The sequence below is a fragment of the Coturnix japonica genome, chromosome 4, assembly GCF_054131305.1.
Source record: "Coturnix japonica strain WE chromosome 4, WE-NBRP24, whole genome shotgun sequence".
Lineage (NCBI taxonomy): Eukaryota > Metazoa > Chordata > Aves > Galliformes > Phasianidae > Coturnix > Coturnix japonica.
This window is the reverse complement of record NC_140666.1, coordinates 49,876,307-49,894,832: the sequence shown is the minus strand read 5'-3', so window position 1 is coordinate 49,894,832 and position 18,526 is coordinate 49,876,307. Positions and strand designations below refer to the sequence as shown.

General features: G+C 49.4%; 1 protein-coding gene across 1 annotated transcript; it reads right to left on the bottom strand.

Moving 5' to 3' along the window:
* Positions 1-1,771: 1,771 nt before the first annotated feature.
* Positions 1,772-18,526, bottom strand: SCD5 (stearoyl-CoA desaturase 5). Its single transcript, XM_015861566.3, has 5 exons — positions 18,255-18,526; positions 9,336-9,466; positions 5,610-5,815; positions 3,721-3,953; positions 1,772-3,443 (listed from the first exon to the last, which is right to left on the bottom strand). Exons 1-5 carry the CDS (start codon positions 18,376-18,378, stop codon positions 3,253-3,255), a joined length of 885 nt encoding a protein of 294 aa, XP_015717052.3. The 5' UTR covers positions 18,379-18,526; the 3' UTR covers positions 1,772-3,252.

Below are 18,526 nucleotides of genomic sequence, written 5' to 3'. Positions count from 1 at the left end.
CAGCTGACTGCAGCCTGTAGTAACATCACTGCATTGACAGCATGGTGGAGGTTCCAATGGTCACAGGAGGCCCTTCAGAAGAGTGGCTTATTCCTAGGATCCTCCTCCGCAACCACCTGCTGTAATACCAAAGGCCAGGCCACATTTCCCATCCGATGGGCTGGTTTTTAGGAAGGTTATCTGATGGTTTCTGGGTCCAAGAAATTATCAGCCTAAGCCATGGGAGAGCATTTGCCCAGCACAAGCTGCAGGGTGAGATAGGGACACAAACATTGCCCCTCCTGAAAATCAACCGCTGAGCCCCAGCAGCAGACACCCATCCTGCCCACACAAAGTGCCTGTGCTTGAGTTCCTCATCTCAGCGCCGTGCAGGACTGTGGCACAGTGCCCAGCACCACGGCACACAGCAGGATTGCTGCTGGCTTTCCCCGGCACAGCAGCAGGCCTTTGGGGCAGGAGTTCACACATGAGCTTTCTGCTCCACTTGGCTGCCTTTCAGAAGCTGTTAAGTGAACCCTGATGAATTTCTTAGCTCTAGAGCACACGCTCTCTCCTGAGCCTGTTTCTAAGTGCGACTCTGACACCAGTGGGTTTTGTTCCCGTTCACCCCCTGCTCCAGGGGATTGTCTGAATGTAGCACAGCCCGTACACCCAACAGAAGTGCAGATGGGGTGAAACAGAGCCTGGAAGCTCCTCTGTAATCAGCAGCCACAACCTCAGCTTTGTTCCAGTTCTGCTTGCCTCTGTACCCTGACTGTGGTGTTTGCATGCAGCCCTAATGGGATTTCATCTATATTTGTGTAGCCAAGTACACACAAAGTTACAACAGGCACTCTCCTTCAATCAAGTGCCAAGTCCCAGCCCATGCAGTGTTTGTCTGAGCTGACACAGGACAGAAGGGAGATCTGCCTGGGGGTTTCTTCTGTGGGAAGGAACAAATGATATCTGAGCCAACTTTACATTTCCTCAGAGCCTCACCTATTCTGGCAAAAACAATAGAATCATAGAATGGCCTGGGTTGAAAAGGCCCACAGTGATCATGTAGTTCCAACCCCCTGCTATGTGCAGGGTCACCAACCACCAGACCAGGCTGCCCAGAGCCACATCCAGCCTGGCCTTGAATGCCCGCACGTACGGGGCATCCACAACTTCTCTGGGCAACCTGAGTGAAAAGTCACAGTTGCACACTTGCAAACCATTCCAAGGTCTCAGACCCTTGGGTCCCACTGGAACTGGTGTTGCTTCAAGTGTACTTAGAAGGAAAACAGCTGTTACCTTGTTAAAGTCTCACGTAGCCAGGCTGAGAACAGCCAGTGTCAGTTTGAGGGGCTGATTGTTCTTCTTACAGCACAGGAACTTACAGGAATCAGTTTAGGGAAGTCCAAGTAATAGCAATATGAAAAGAAAAAAAGGGATCTACAATGTGATAAAGATCAGCAGGAAGATGTGTTTGTAAGCTGCTGCAAAGCGCTTTCACTGCAGTTCTCCAGACAGGAAGCTACACAGACAGAACAAAGCAAGAGCCAGTAGGATGTGTTTGTGTCTTCCCTGTTTCACTTCTATGCTCAGACATCACCTCCAAGCCTTGCCTCCAGCACAGCCAGGCCTTACAGCAAATTGCATCAGGAACAAGGAAGTAACACACATACACACACATGGTGGGGGGCAGATACCTGCAGATGCTCTGCTCTAACAGGACGGCTGGAAACACAAATGCCAATCTCAGCCCTTTGCTGCTGGAAGTGCTCCCGAACCAAATGCAGTGGCTGGATTAATTCATAACTGTTTATTGTAAAACACTCAAGAGTTTTACATCATTCATGGCAAATTAACACTGTTAAAACACCTGCCGGATGAAATACAGAATAAAGACAACTCTTATATTATATGGCAACATTTGAAAAACAAGAAACAAGAAAAAAGAAAGAAAGAAAAAAATAATCGATTTGTAACTGTGGTTTTGTTGGCTTTTTGTTTGTTTTAAACTCAATGTCTTTCCTTAAAACACCTGGGCTGAGTCTCACTGCCGAGCTCCAGGCGTGGGGCTGAGCAGCCTGAATCGAGCCCCCCCTAGCGAGGCGTGAGGCGGCGACCTGCTTTAGCAATGAGAATCACGCCCTCTATCTTCCAAAGTGCTTCCAGTGCCGACCACAGCGTGAAGCCTTTCTCCCGCACTGGCTTAATGTCTAACACGAAGGGCTGTACGTCCCATAACTCCGCATGCTTTTCTTTTTTTTTTTTTTTAGCTTTTTTTTTTTTCCTTTTTTTTTTTTTTTTTTCCTTTTATTTTTCCTTTTTAAACAAGGCAACCGTTTAGTTCAGAAGCTACAGAACTGTCTTTATATTTTGCTCGGAAACCAATGGATGTTGCATGCAGCTGAAATATCTTTTAACTTTGATAAAGGTCAGCTCTCAAAGAGCCCCTCAAAGTCAAAGGCAGAAATAAAAACGTTAGCGGCCTCTTGTGCGAAAGGAGCTAAAACACGCATGCATTCATGGCCCTGAATGGTTAGAATACAACTCAGGTCTCCAAACATTGAAGCTTGGTTTGGCTTTAGACACTGTTGAGCTCTACATCTTTACAAATTACAATGTGAATGCAACGACAAAGGAGTCGTCTCAATGTATGCGTCAGTTTGTATCTTGGCCTGTATCTTCAACACAAAAGCCGGCTCAGCAGTAAATGGTTTTCATATTTAGCAACAACGCTGGTTTGGCCAACAGGGCTAACGAAAAGAAGAAAGCTGATTTTCAACCTAACAGCTAACTCATTTTGGGCTGATTTCTCCCCTTTGACATCCTGTTTTTCTTGGTGCTCTTCCTGTTCCTTACCATCGCTTTGTAGCTGAAACAGCACGTTGTGCCCTATCCTGCCCCGTCCCCTCCAAGAAACGTGTCTCAAAAGCATGTTTGATTAATAGTAGAAACAAATTCACCCCTAATTGCACTTTGAAAGGATAATTAGATCCTCCAAACTGCCACGTTTAACCATGAACAAGCAAATTACAACGTATTTCAGACATAATCTACAGTGACTAAAATTAGTTTAACTCTAATATTAAATAATATAGAACATTTTGACGTTCAATAGTCTGAAGTTTGGACATAAGACAGCTAATAAGGAAGAAAAGTCGGAGCTGAATCTGTTCCCGTGGAATAAATTCAGCCCGGCTGAAAAAAACTACTTTTACCCAGAGGAAAATAACTCCGAGCAGTGTGCGACGGTGCTGGCGCACAGAGAAGCGTTACTCTTCAAGCACTGCCATCCCCAGTCCTTTCCTTGCGTGCCTCGATCATCTCCTTTGGAGCCTGTTTCCGGTCAGTGACCAACCCCAACCAAAACATGAAGTCAATGAACCAGGTGGTGGGGTTGAACTTCAGGCCCAGCTCGCTGGCTGAGTAGTCAAAGGGGAAAGTGTGGTGGTAATTGTGGAAACCCTCACCTGGGAAAGAGAGAAGGCGTTAGGAGACTGCATGGCTGGCACATCATCAGTGCAGGAACATGACTGGTGGGACATCCCAACGTGCTTCTGAAGCCCTGACCCCACTGCAGGTTATGCTGCACCTCTGGCTATGAGAGACCTCTGGGGCAGACCCCCACGTAGCCTCCTCAAGCCCAACCTCAAAGCGGTGGCTAGTTGCAGGCGCCCACAAACCCCAGCCAAGGTGCAGCAGAACAGAATTTGCCCTCAGCTTGCAAGCCAGGGCTACGACACTTACCGATGGCTCCCAGGGTGACAAAGGTGTTCTGCCTGGGGCTGATGTATTTGTCATAAGGGCGGTTGCCATACATGTGAGCAGCGCTGTTGACCAGCCAGGTGACGTTGAGGGAGATGGTGTAGCGGAGGATGGAGGCGAGGAAGTAGGCATTCCACAGGCTCTCGCCCCAGAGGTACCATGGCACAACGGTGGGGATCACAAAGCACATCAGCACGACTGAACTCTTGTAGTACCTACAGAGAAACAAATAGATGTCATTGCTGTAGTGGGAATGACGGCAGGTGAATGAGGGGTTGGGTATCACTAGGCAAGTGCCTGTCAGAGCACCTGGCTGATGGCTGTAGTACAGAAGAACATGACTGGAACCAAGGGGCTGCAGAGAGACTTCTTGCTGGAGATCGTTCCAACCAAGGCACTTGTGTCTTGACGTGATGCATGAGAAATGTCAGAGCATTTATGTGTTGTGATAATCCTGGCCATGCTGGTGCATTCTAAGCCCTAGGCCTCCACATCTACTGAGTGTGTGAAGCCCTGGCGAGCACTCAGTATCACAGGCAGCTACTGAGAGCTACAAGGGATAGTTGTTGCCATTCCTCTCCTCTCTAAAGCAGTGGTGTGAGTATTCACCTATTCACCTGCACTGAAAAGCACTAGGAGATGTGGGGCTTGGAAAGTGCCAGGTAAGGGACGACTATGACTATTATGATACTATGGACAGATGCCAGGAGCAGCGCAGCACAGAAAGTTTCAGCTATCTGCAATCACATTTTACATTTTCCAGGGCACAGTCGGAAGCACAAAGAGATCCCCTCCCCAAACCCTGAAGTTGTAGATAATGTTGGGGATGAAAAGCCAAGGCCCAAACCCAGAGCAAAAACCCCAAGGTTCAGCACCTGTCAGTGAACTCCCAAGTCCTGAATTCAAATCCCAAGAACAAGCATTTGTTAAAACACAACTTTGCTGCACAAAGCCTACACTATCACTACACAAAGTCTGCAGCACAACCAAGGCAGCAGAGTCTGCTTCTCACAGGATGCTGTCATCTTGGCAAAGGCATCAACACAGCCACAAGGTGCTGCTGCAAACTGCAAAGGAGCCTCTGCAAACACCCACTCTGACTGAGCCAATAAAAGTGACAGAAAGTGGAGGGTAGTCAATTCCTCCCTCCTGCAGTTCCTCTGAGGAAGGGGAGATTCTGCTGGTGCACAGTTTAATCTGATGAAGAGTCAACACAGATTTCAGGACTCGATCAAATGCTTCCCACGCTCAGAAAATGCTCAGAGATAAATGTATGTGGTCTGCAGACCACCTGTACCAGATGCTTGCTGGCAGGGAGCATCTTCCATTTCTGCCCACTATGCAGTTACTCATTTGGAGGACACAGCGTGCTGCTCAATTCCCACCTCTCACAGATTGTGTAAGCAATTTGAACTCAGTCTGTGCTAATTCTCAGGGGAGATAAACAATCCTGTGATGGATGACAGTCCCGAGAGAGAAAGCCAGTCTGAGCTGGCCCACCAGAGCCAAAGGTGAGTTTGCAGAGTGAGAAGTGCACTTCTGCATTAAGGCAAGTTGCTTTTACTTCAGCAATGAAAACAGAAGGCCAAGAGCCCAGCAGCTTCTGCTGTGGCTGTTTTCCCACCACACCCTGAATTGTGGAAAAAAGATGAGTACAGGGCACGCTGCCTGTGTAGCGGAGCTGGCCAAAACAGCATCAGGCGCGTGTGGCTACACTAGCAGGCAGAGGGATGGCAGCCCTTCCACCCCCATCAGGATGGCAGGGATCTCATGGGGGACAAAGGGGAAAGGTTCCAACAAGGAAGAAGCAACAGCTACGTGTCAAGACTCTTCCACCCAGAACAACAAGATGGCCACACACTCCCACTTACTTTCTTTGGAATCTGACAACGGGGTCATCCAGCAGATCAGTGAAATCCAGCTTTCTTCCCTTTTCTATGACGTCTTTGTGCTTACGCACAAACAGCCAGCCAATGTGGGCGAAGAAGAAGCCCCGGCGGGCATTGTGTGGGTCTGCATCTGTCTCCGAGTACTTGTGGTGCACACGGTGGTCTCGGCTCCACTCGTAGATGTCATTCTGCAGAGAGAGCAGATTGGGGTGAGAGGAGAAAGGCTGGGTACTGCTCCTGCAGAACCACCCCCGTCACTTCCCTGCATGGGAACGGCAATCAAACCTCCACAGGAGCTCTTCAAAAACACTTGGTGACTCAAGGTTGTGGCTGGTTACCACCGACACCCTCCAGAGAAAAAAACAGCACTGAAAATGGGACAGAGATCATAGAATGCTTCATGCACCTTCTCCTAACCTACACAGGAGCTGAACGTGCTCAGCTGTTCTGAGGGATGAGTCTCTCACAATAAAATTGGCATTTAAATTACTATTTTGTCTGCAGGGATGTGTACGAGGTTGAGACATCAAATGAAACATACCTACTTCTTGGGAAACAAGTCTTGAATTTGCAGCCAGGCTGGAATAAGAGTCTCAGGCCCACAAGAGCAGCTCAGTGTTGAATACAGATGAGATACAAATTAAGTTCAGTCCCGCTTCTGCTCAAGCTGTCAGCAGGTTCAAGTCACTGAAATTCCCTGTAACCGCAAGTGGCACTGAGGGGATGGCGGGGAGAAAAGGCTGGATGGCAATTGCAGAACCGAAGCAAGCCTTTAAACCCAGTCTGCCTCTGCTAGACTGACCTGGTTGTTTCTGCAGCACTGATGAGCTATTACTTTTACCACAGGAAAAGCTTTGGAAAACTCAGGCCACACACTCATCTATGAATTCAGTAGTACCAAACTATTAAACAAAAAGGTTAGTTAGTGCCTGGATATACAACAGTGTGAGCTTGAACCAGAGAATGCTCAGCTGAGTGTCCTTCTCTCTGCTCTTCCTGTCTTTGCAATGCCATAGGGGGTTCCAGACAGTAATGCCAAAAGAAGGAAGGGCCTGGGTTGCTTCTAGGAACAGCAGTAGTGCCCACAACCACCAACTACATCAGCTTTCCTCCCAGCAGAACTGAGGAAGCCATTTGCGGTGTCTGTCAAGAACCACAAAGCAGCAGCCGGCGAGGCAAAGGATACACTCAAGGACACAGTAAGCCTAAGCTAAAAGCTGCATACCTCTGCATTTTGTGAAACAAAAGCTCTGTGCTCAAGGTGTGGCAGAAATCATTCCTTTCTCTCAGCTCCCAACTCTTGAGAGAAAGAAGCAAGGCCACCCGTGCTGCTGAACAACTCCAGGAATGGCTGCAAATAGAAACCGAAGAATTTGGTTCAAATGCATCAATCTCAGCACTGCAAAGGTGCTCTTTGAGAGAGCCCACAGGAGACAAGTGAGGAACAAAAACCCACAGCGCAGGGAAGCAAACCAAGTGGAGCAAAGCAAAGCAAAGAAGGTCACCAAGCTCCTCAGTGAGAACAAGAGAAGATTTTTACCTTGCTGCCATTTATTTTTCCTACAGAGAGATGAAAAGGAATACAAACCTCTATAATGCTTCAATGGCAGACTTAGCCTCCAGTGGGAGTACCCAGAAGACTACAAAATGCTAAGATCAAGTCATTTAAAATCAAAACAGGACTGTGCAAGAAACACACTTAGGAGGGGTCTTCTTTCCTAACCAGAAATGATCTTTCAAATGGAATTACTGAGCAGTTTGCCACGAGAGTGCTTAATAGAACTATCTGTGGCACAACAGGTAACCAGGTCAAAGCAACGGTAACGATACTGGGAGAAATTAACTTGTGCTTCTCACACAGCAGAAAACATCATCAGGGTTGACAAAAATGCAATTCCCCAGATGAAAGCACTGGGAAGCTGTGAAACAACTGAACTGCGGCTAATTAAAAAACACAGAGGCTAAGAGGAAATAAAGGCCAGAGGCCAGAACTGTTGGCAATAAATACACCCACAACTGCAGCATTGTGCATATAAATGAGTGTATTAATAGCGATGATCTTTCAGGGATGTGTCACTCTTGATGAAGTCTCAGGTAATACAGGAGTGAAATCCCCTCCGAAGCAGAGAGACAGCGTCGTGCTGTGACAGTGATACAGGCAAGAGCTTTCATTAGCAGATCCCTTCATCAACCTGCAGACCAACACACGATGACAAACTGGGATGCATAACAAAGGAATGGTGAAAAATGCAGTGGGCAGCAGGGCAAACACTGCTGCATCTGATGGTGTTTCAGAGGACATTCAGCATGTCACACCCATAGGCTCACGCACCATGAAGTCACCACTGTGCAGCAAAGCTGCCCCTGCCCTTCAAGAAGGCAGCATCCACATACACTGCAAGTATTCTCAAAGCTATCTCTTCATCCCAGTGCCAACAGGAGGGAGAAGGACCTGAAAACTTGCTCACTGCCTGCTTGTGGTGGTGAAGGCAACGGATGTCATGGTGGTTGGGAACAGGCTTCAGACTATTTAAAATTTAGAGTGGGTGGTTTGGCTTTTCGTTTTCCTTCTGAGACAAAGCTGCACAAAGGTACTTTGGAGGTACTTAGAAGTACTTCACTGCCTCAAAATCATACCATGACCACAGCCAAAAGCAATCCAGATGGACACTATTCAAACTAAACAGGAAAGGTATGATGTGCTGTAAAACAGGAGGAAGTATCAGGGGGTTATTCATAACTCAAAATGGTTGTTAACACAGTGAGCAAAGGGTTTGTAAAGCTCTGCAAGTAACACAACACCACAAAGCAGCTGGAATATGGCTCAGAATTAAGGTGGGGATTACAGTAAAATGGGACATATCACCATATTCAAACAAAAGAATTATGCTCATTGTAATGTGCAAAGAGATCAACAGGACTGATGCTTTCGACCTTAGAAAGATAAATCAAAGATGATTCATCCTCGCTTCATCCTCTGAAAGGAAGAAGCTGAAAAGTCAGGGCACAGCACACATGTGGTACCCAGTGCCATAGGGGGTAATGGCAACCAGGCCAGATAGGTGTAATGTTAGCACGGATGCATATAACTCTTTTGAACAGCCAAAGGAGCAACTAAATTCACACCACATTATCCTGGCTCTGGGCTATTTCCTACCACCACCTGAGTGTTACAGAAAGATTTTGAAGTCTAAGGTTGCATATTAGGAAGCGCAGAGCTCATAAAACACTTCTTGGTAATGTATTTAAATTCTACTGCTTAAAAATGCTGCATCAAACAGAGAAATTACGATGGTGTGAAAGGACGTCTGCTCTCCTTTCTGGGCATCTGAAAACCCCTCAAAGCCTGGCTAGACAAAGAGACCTGATTATGCCAACATATCTGCATGAGGTTGGCTCTTACACAAGTTTCTGTTATCCCCTGAAGTGTAGGGCCTGGCCTGGGCTAGGAGAACCCCTAATTGAGGCACGTTCAACTTGATCCTACTTAAGGATTAACCATAGCTCCTGGGCTGTCTATTAAGTGACGCTGTGTGGGTGGTGAGAGAGTCTCTGCATCCCACAGGCCAGCAACCGTGCATCATCAGCAAGTGTCTTCCCGCTGACAGATACATTTTCACTTTTGATGTTTGTGAGCTGAAGTGATCCCCATACAGGAGATAAAGCTGCCTGGAAGCAAAGAATGAGGACAGGCAACCACAATCCCACCTGGAAGGCCATGGAGTTAGCTGCGGCCAGGAAGATTCGCAGAGGCAGCTTGGCTTTGTACGAACGGTGGCTCCACAAGCGATGTGCACCAGCCGTCACACCCAAGGCTGTCATCAGGAAACAGAAATATGCTGAAAGACAAGAAAACAAAACACAAAGTGTGCCAGGGACCAGCTTGTTTATTTTTGCTTTCTTCGTCTTAAAGCTGATCCTTGTCCCTGCTTGCCCATGATGCCTCTGGGGAGGCTCAGGAGATGAGGTAAGGATCTCAGCCCAGCTCTGTCCAGCAGCCCTGGGTACGCGGTGCTCCTCCTCTCACCCCCTTCCCACTTTACCAGTGTGTTGTTCAGGAAATCTGGCAGAACCAAAGCACTGTGCTGTGATGCATTTGCACTGTGTGCCTTTGCCAACTAAAGTGGAGTGAGGGTTCATCTCTCATCTCAGAAAAGTGGCAACGCCAGCGCCAGCCTCCTCCAGACAGGTCTTTGCTCGAGTCTCATTTGCTACCTGAGAAGCATCGCTCCCCATCCCCGCAAATACAAACTGTGTCAGAGTTCCCACAATAAAAACTTCTCTCACCATCGTGAGCTTATGAAACAGTAATATAAATGCATGTGGGATCTCGGCACTCAGTCTCCTTCAGCTTCAGGAGCTGCCTTTCCTTTCTGTAATTAAAATATTGGCCAAGTAAGCTTGTTTTGAGCATTTTTTCAGTTGTTTCAGTTCCCCAACACAGTGAGGAAGCAGCTCTGTTCCAGAGGCGCTGTGCTCCAGCTGGACACTGCCTGGCACACATGTGGGACAACAAGGAGGGACGCACTGTGTAACCCCAAACAAACCAGGCCACTCCAGCTGCTCCTATTTCAGCTGTACAGCTGTCATGATAGCAGGCTCTTATGTCTCCCTCCTGTAGGAAGCATTGATTTCTCATACTGTGTCTTAAGAGTACATGCTCACTTAACAAGTGTGCAATTGAGAAAATAAATTAAAAAAGTGAATTCAAACAACAGGAACATCACAGGATGATGTGAAATGTGTTCACACGGTGTAAGGTGATGTGCTGTTTAGCCAGAGCCTCCTGCCACCTGAAACACACAGGCTGCTTGAGCCAAGACTCTGGTGTTTAAGGAACATTTGGATGTTGTGTTGAGAGACACGGCTTAGTGATAACCATTAGTGATAGGTGGGCGGTTGGACTGGATGACCTTGTAGGTCTTTTCCAACCTTGGTGATTCTGTGATTCTGTTCAATGAAAACATGCTTATTTGTTAATACCTGAAGAGTTCCTGGAACAAAAAGGGAAACCAAAGCCTTTCTCCCAGATGCAGCATACAGATGGAGTCAGAATGATCCTAACAATGATGAAACATCTCCAAAACCTGCTTTTGACTCCATCGCTACTCCTGGAAAAGGCTCATCTGTGCAGGTTCATCCAACATGAAAAGTCTATCACCAAATTCAGACTCCTGCTTGCTTCCTGAAGAGAACACACAAATGAACCACAAACCATAGCACGCATGTTATTTACACGTTTTGTTTTACAACTCTCAGATCAGTAACAATGCTGGCACTGCAGCTACCTTGCACTTATTTCCTCTGCAGTCTCACTGTACTCACACTTTGCTCTGTCACTGCGAGGACACGGACTTCTTTTACACAACAGGAGGAAACCTATCCTGTATATTCTGTATGTGATATTGAGCTGTAGCAGGCTGATGAAGCAAGAATGTAGCAGAAACGTCATTAAAAAAGGCCTTCAAACTGCTCAAATGACTGTAATTGTGGGAACAGATCTGTGACACGTTCAACACTGACATTATCCCAGCAACATAGAAGTATTACTGCTGAATCATCAAAAGAACATATTGCCTGTGGGTTTTATGGCTGGTTAACCTCACGCTAGTCTTAGGGGCTGAAACCCTCTTCCTTCACCTGTCTCTTCCTTGCAGGGGGTTGGTAATTAAGGAGCACCTTGAATATGAATCCTATTTTCTACCATACTGTTAATGGAGACAGAAGGATCATTGAGAGGAATAGCTTGCTAGGCCTTCCTTAATACACGCAGAGGGGCTCTTTTCCTGGCAAAGCAAAGCTGCTTGTTTGTTTTTTGGCTTTGCAGAGGAGGAATCTTCCTAAAATAAAGGCTGAGGACTGAAGCATCCCTAGGAAAAAAAAACTGCTCAGGAGTTTGATGGCCAGAGCAGACACATCCTGGTGGACAAACGAATGATGTGGAGCAGAGGGAGAAGCATTTCAGAGGGAACACTGGGGATGAGGGGAAATGGATCAAACAAACGAACCTGTCTGCAAGGACAAGGGAGAGAACCTGTGTATGGGGCTGAGGAGAGGATGCAGGAGAGAAAGGAGCGGAGGTTTGTGCACTGTGCACACAGGGAGCCGGCGGGTTGCTAGGCTCCAAGTGCACGGTGCCTGTGCACAGATGCTATTTATGGGAACATGCCAGAATCAATAGGCAGAAGATTTTTATCCAGCATGCTTATTAATGACCTGAAACAAAGGCAAACAGCATATTAATTATAACTGCAGATGATGCTAAATTTGGAGCAACAGGGAACACAAAAGGATCTGTGCAGAAACAGGGAAAGCATAGCTCAAAATGAGAATCTGCCTGGATAGAAAAAGTAACGAAGCTCCGGGCCACAAGCACAGATAGGGATCTGCAATGAGGATGTGACACTTGGGGAAGCGGGTGCCTGCCAGGAGGAGCACCAACAGCACATAAAATATTCTGAGCTTGCAATGCGATAGGGCAGCAAGACATCAGTGTGATGCTGAACACCAGGCACAGGGCTATCGTCTCACAGCCGGAGAGAAGCGCTGCAAACTACACCAGGCACATCGCTTAAAAAATGGATGGGATGGGAGACTGGCAGCATAAAACACTTGAGCCATCCTTTTCAGAACAGATCCTCATCCCCATGGATGGGTTTCCAGAAACTCTTATTGCACCAAGTACCAGACTCCAATGAACACGTGTGTCTGCAGGGCCAGCCTCTTACAAGGATACACGGAGATACTGCCATAGTCTGTGGCTGCTTCAGAGGCATCAGAAAATCATTCTCTGTTCTACACAGTTGCTTAAATCAGAGCAGATCTCTCCCTCAGGTATCTGTGCATGCCAAACATCAACATTTGAACCTCTTTTTTTTCCCCCTCAATGCACATTGAAGATATGATACCTATTAGTAAAACCAGTAGATTCCAGATGACCTCTGACCCTTACCCGGTTGTAACAGCAGCAGCCCAATCTAAGCCAGAAATCCACTGGGTGCACTCTGCACACCTGAGCAGACAATGCTGGCTCCCAACATGCTCCTGAGGGAGCAGTCTCAAGAAGCCACTGCTATCAGACAGCAACCAGCCACATGTTACCGATGTCAAGCATAGCCCAGTTACATGGTGCCGATTGCAGTCATCCCTGAGGGACGCAGCAGCAGATAGGAGAATAGCAGTTGGGAGACAAAATCAATTGCATATCTACAGTGGTGTGACTGTCAATATCTGAATGTGTTTTAACATGCAGCAGTTGCTTTTCAGAGGAAGACAGGAGCCATGCTGCTTGCTGTGGTCGTGTCAATGCCAAAGGTACTTACAATTGGCAAAGAGGCCCGAGGGAGCAGCAAGAGGCACTTCTTCATGTTTCTTCCCCTTATTTCTTTTTCCCCTCTTTTTGGCTTCTGACTCATTAAAGTAAATAACAATGAGAGGGTTTAAACTAACAGGGATGGAGACGCAACATTTGTGATGTTACATGCTGACATTTACCTCTGCTTATTCAGCCAGGGCAAAAACTGCCTGCTCGGGGATTTTTAATAATTGAATGCATAAAACTCAAGGTCTTCCATCGGGCTACAACAGCTGCGTGAGAAATACAACCGGCGAGTTGCTCAAGCACAAACTCAGCATTGCAAAGCTGACCAATGGCCATAAATATGCAACAGCACTGCACCTGACAGGCAGGATTTTTCTAAAAATTAAATTGCATTTGCATCCACATCTTGTTCCTTGTTTATGGGGCTTTTTTGCTGTTGTTCACTGGTAGATTTAGGACTAATTCATGATAGCAGCTCATCTGCCCAAACTCAGAATGTTCAGTGGTGGCATAACTCCTTTTCCAATGGGGACGCTCAAGGAATCCTGCTCTCCTGACCTGGAACTGCACTTACTGAGGAGGCAAACCTCCCACCGTGGGCCCTGCCAAGAAGAAACGCGGAGTCGATGCTCTGGCCCCAGGGTCTCTGCTGGCAGACGTGGCCGAATGGCCACCCCACTGTTGGCTGAGCCCTGCTAACTATCACAGGCTGGCACCGGGAGCACCTCGGGCTGGATTCAAACCAACAACCCAGAATTAAAAAGAACCATTTCCACAAGTCACCCGCTGCTCAGCGCGCGCCAGCACTCGGGGGAGCCGCGCAGTCATGTGAAGAGCAACAGTGTGAAATCTCAGGGCAGGAGCGGGTTCATCTATAATTAGATCTACACATTTTTCTGAGCTGCTCTAAATGGAACCGAGAGAGAAAGAGAGGAGATGAAACACGTCGAATGGAAGCAGGGAGGCAGCGTTTGGAGCTGCAAAAAAGAATAGCTAGACTGTGGCGCTCCAGGAGAAGCCATCGGTGAGAGCCCCCCGGCCTCACCTCATCAGCCTGGGAAGTCCAGTCTGCCCCTGCTCCAGCACACATGTCCACGTAGGCATTTTCAGGAGCGTTCCCTTCTGGCTGAGCATACAAAAGGCTTTATTCCGGTTGGAATAGCAGAAATGTTCACGTTGACAGCTGAGGTCAAAGAGAGGTTTTAAAAAAGCCAATAGAGCAGTAGAAATTGCAGATGACAGCGAGAATTCCAGAGAATGCTATAATTCCCCCAGGAAGTACATGCAGATTCCCTGAACTCACCAGCAATGGAAGACTGCCTTGAGATGCTGAACAGCTCGTATTTTTAGATCAAAAGTGAAGGCTGGAAGATGCTCCGATTTCTCTGAAATTTGTGTTGCTTCTGTGTAGCCTCTCTCAGCTCAACCAGATTGGCGTCATCACAGAACCATGGGCAGATTTCACTTCTCTCCCTGTGACCTCACTGCTGCCCTCAATGCACAGGCTGGCTAAGGCTCCACTGGCTTTTATGTGCTCTAGAAATGCCAATGGTGCCAGTTTTGTCTCTTTTCTCAAGGACGGAAAGAAAGCAAGTGTGTGCTTGAGCCATCAGCCCTCAGCCAACTCAGGCACATGAGTCTCTGCCTCCGCATCAAAGGTAGAAGCCAAAGCCACCATCTCCTAGCATGACCTGTCCAAAACTCAAGCTCAGCCCTACATGTCTGCAGCCACTGCTCTAGCACCATCCCCTTCCTCCTGGAAAAACACAGTTCTCCTCTTGGACACCACCTGAGAAGACAGATGGAGAGGAAAAAGCCCCCTACACAAATCCTGTCTTTCTGATGTGGAGCAGGGGGGGCACACAGGATTCCTGCCGGCAGCAGCTGGCACTCAGCTCTCCCCTCTCATTCACATCAGCCTGGCTTTACTCAGTGCAGTAATCCTGAATGCTCTCTGGCAGGGCATCGCGTTTTATTGTTAGCCTCCACAGTGATAATAAAATCTGATTGCAAGACACTGCTTAGCTTCAGTTATAACATCAGCGTTAATTGCAAGTGTAGCTGTAATTGCAGGGAAGGAAGGCACAGTGGAAGAGGATGTGTACTAAGTTCGGTGGGTGAGCTGACAATTCCCAGCCCAGCTCTCCTAAAGAAGCAAGCGGTGCTTTTCCCTCTGACCACAGAGACCAGAATGAGCACAGATGAGCTGGTCTGCGTGGCTCTCGCTGCTCTGCCTGTTGGCATCTGCTGAAGAAGGATGGAATGGAGACAGGGAACAAATACACGTGCTTAAAGATGAACACGGGGAAATCACCTACAGCAACGGCTAGACCAGGAATGCTGGGGAAGGAAAAACATCTGATCAGCAGCAGCATCACGTTGACCAGGGCAGCTCGGAGCAGGGAGGTCTCTGCTGAGACTACAGTGAAATAAGGCACTGTGTTCATTTCCTGCTCCCCAACCCAAAACCTTGCCTGCAGGAATCACCTAATGTAACCACTGTAGGACCCAAGGGTGCTCTCAGCAGAGCAGCGGCAGAAGCAATGGTGGAAGTTTTAACCGAGAGTCTCCAACCCATAGCCGTGAAATGGAGGCAGTATTTTCACCTCCTTCCTCCAGACAGGTCCCAGAGGTGCTGAGTACAGCCCATCTGGAGCTAGGATTCTTACTTACAGCCATCTGCACAAAGCTTCCAACACAATGGGAGCTTCTGTAAGTGAGCAAAGCGTGCACAGAAGTGGTTAACGGCCAAAACCTGACCAAACCGCAAAAGCCAGTAGATGGCACTCAAGAATACACAAGCCTTCCGAAATGTGCAAGCCCAATAAAACTTGCATCTGCAGCGACACCAGCAACATGTGCCTCATTGCACGGGTCGCTCCCTGCAAGGGCTGAGGAGGCAGCTGCGATCCTGCAGAGCCCTCTGGGCAACACAGTGACCCTGTGCCAGCAGCACAATGTCCTCCAGCTTCCCAGAGATGAGATGCTGGTTCAATAGCACCAACACGTCCCAAACACTGCCAAGAGCAGGGTGAGAACCCTCCCCTCCCACAGAGCACAAGGCCAGCCTCTTCCCTTGCTCTCAGGTTCCAGCAAGTCATATCAGCGTGTGAACCAGCAGCTGCGCACCCAGGTATCAGGGAGGTACATCCTGAAGATATGGGTTTCTGAGCATCTCCAATCTTAAGACAGATAGGCCACACACGTGCCAGTTTTTCAAGCCATGAGTGCCAGTAACGCTGAGCAGCCTGAAAGAAAAGGGTTTAAAACAGGCGATGGATTCATCTTCTGCTTTGGTCTGTTGTTCTTTGGTATTTCTGGGGCTACGTGATGTGCTTCCACATCAGATGGCTAAAAAGCACCTTTTACCGAGCACATTTCAGACCCCTTATGCAGAGAAGGGGACGTACCCTGGGCACAGCACTGGGTTGTGCCAGGGCTGCTCGATGGCTTGCACGCGTCTGCGGCTGTGCTACCCAGCCAAAGCAGTCACCAGCTCATGGAAAATTCAGACATGAGCAATTTTATTGTTTTTGTTCAGCTTGGACTACAACCAAATTCCAGGGAGGCACCGGGATGGCCCTGAAAGCCTCTGTTTTACCCAGTTTCAGCACACATCCATTGAAAGATAACCCAGTTCCCGGTGCTCCCCAGGTGGTCTGGTTGCATTACCCAGAGCTGATGGGGATCCTGCAGCTCCGTGTGTGGCAGGAGGAGCAGTAAGACCAGCTCCCAGCGTTAGTGCAGGAGGAATGGGAACAGAGTAGTACTGATAATCCTGAGTAAACACCGGGCCAAGCCTCTGCGTGCCAGCATTTTCCATTGTCTATTATGTACAGCTGGACAATTGTCAATAAATTACCAGTGGAAATGGGTCCCGCTTGGCATGCGCTTTGGCTTGATCAGCTGTTTCCTAGGTGGTACCTTGGCATTTCATCGCTTAGGTGAACTGAGACTCACCGGGTAGGCTCAATGTAGAGCACCCTGCCTGTCCCAGCTATGGATGTCTCTGAGGAAGGCAAAGGAGCCAGGAAAGCACTGGTGAGCCTCTGGCACCTGCCCACATCCTGCCGTGCACCCGGTGCTGGCAGTGGGAGCCACGCTCAGCACACATCTCCCTGTGGCTCGTCTGCAAGGCAGCGAGGGACAAGGCAATGAAATGGCTGGTGCAAGACTGCCAATAAGCCACCCAGCTGCAGAGCTTGGGATGAGAAAGAAAACCACGTGTGGACCCAGTGAGGGCAGCAGCTCTTCAAATCACACCCTCTAATGCACAGCCCTGTTCAATACAACCCTATGTAGCACTGAGGGACCTGCTTAGTGGGCACAGTAGGGATGGGCTGATGGTTGGACTCGGTGATCTTAGCTGACTTTTCCAACCACAGTGATTCTACGTCCCCATCAAACTTCACCACCGTGCAGCCCCACATTTCACCAAGCGAGGCTGTATTCCTTGAGCACCATTCCTTGTATAACTTGAGTAGCAACAACCCTGCCTTTGTCTGCCCTGACCCCGGCGCCACAGCACGCACTTTAGCTGGAGCTATTCAGCAGTTGGGGCTGTATTCTCACGGCTGGAGCCAGCGCGCTCGCTCCCTGCTCAAGAGCCCCCATAAAAGCTCCCGTAAAACTTGGTGGTCTGCTGCTGGGCGCCTGTTAAGAATAACGTCGACAAACGGGAGGCTCTCCATCTGCGAGACAGGCATCAAGTCGTCGAGACACGTTTATTATTGAGCACCTTTGTAAAACGACGAGAAAACGACAGCCCTCAGAGGACGGGTGGTAATTCAACCCTCCCGCCCTCGGGAGCTCCCTGATGGAGGCGCAGAGGGGTCGGGGGGTTTCGATGCAGTGGAAGGAAGCCCACCTGCCCGCCGGTTGTTAGGAGCCGCCGCTCCCAGCCTCGAGCCCGGCTCTGAGGCTCCGAACAAAGCAGCCCCGTCCCGCCCCGCTGTCTCCCGGCCCGGCCCCGCTGTCTCCCGGCCCGGCCCTGCTGTCTCCCGGCCGCATCCGCACAGCGCCCCAACGCGACTCGCCGCCCGGAGCGTCGCCCCCCCGGTGGACAAAGGCCGGCCGTGCCCCCCTCCCACCGAAGCGCGATAACGGTGCGGTCCGTAAAGCCGCACCCTCGGGCCGAATGTCCGCAAGACGTTCCGCGCCAAGCATCGCCCCTCGGCCCGGCTGCACGGACGGACACGAGCGGTCAGCGCGCCCCGTTTCCACAGCGCCGGGCTGAGGGCCCACAAAGGCGCAGCCGCCGCGCGGCCCCGTTTCCCCCCGCCGCCCCACGGACCCCACTGACTCACCCCACAGCAGGGTGAGCAGCTGCGCCCGCGGCACCAGGCTGAGCGCGTACACGGCGCCCAGGTGCAGCAGCCCCATCAGCAGCACGTTGCGCCACACGATGCCCTGCCTGCCGCCCGCCGCCATCTCAGCGCCGCTCTGAGGGGAGGGAGACAAGGAGAAAGGGAGGCGGCCCGGCCGGGGGGGCGCCTGGGGGGCGGGCGGGCGGGCGGCCCGCTCCGCTCCGCTGCCTCTCCTCCTCCACCTCCTCCTCCTCCTCTTTCTTCTTCTCCGC

Excerpts from the sequence above, each read along its gene's own strand:
- SCD5 (XM_015861566.3), bottom strand. The coding sequence starts at position 18,378 with ATGGCGGCGGGCGGCAGGCAGGGCATCGTGTGGCGCAACGTGCTGCTG. Across the intron at positions 5,816-9,335 it reads CTAACTCCATGGCCTTCCAG|AATGACATCTACGAGTGGAG; the intron begins GTGGGATTGTGG and ends CTCTCTCTGCAG. Across the intron at positions 3,954-5,609 it reads GTTGTCAGATTCCAAAGAAA|GTACTACAAGAGTTCAGTCG; the intron begins GTAAGTGGGAGT and ends GTTTCTCTGTAG.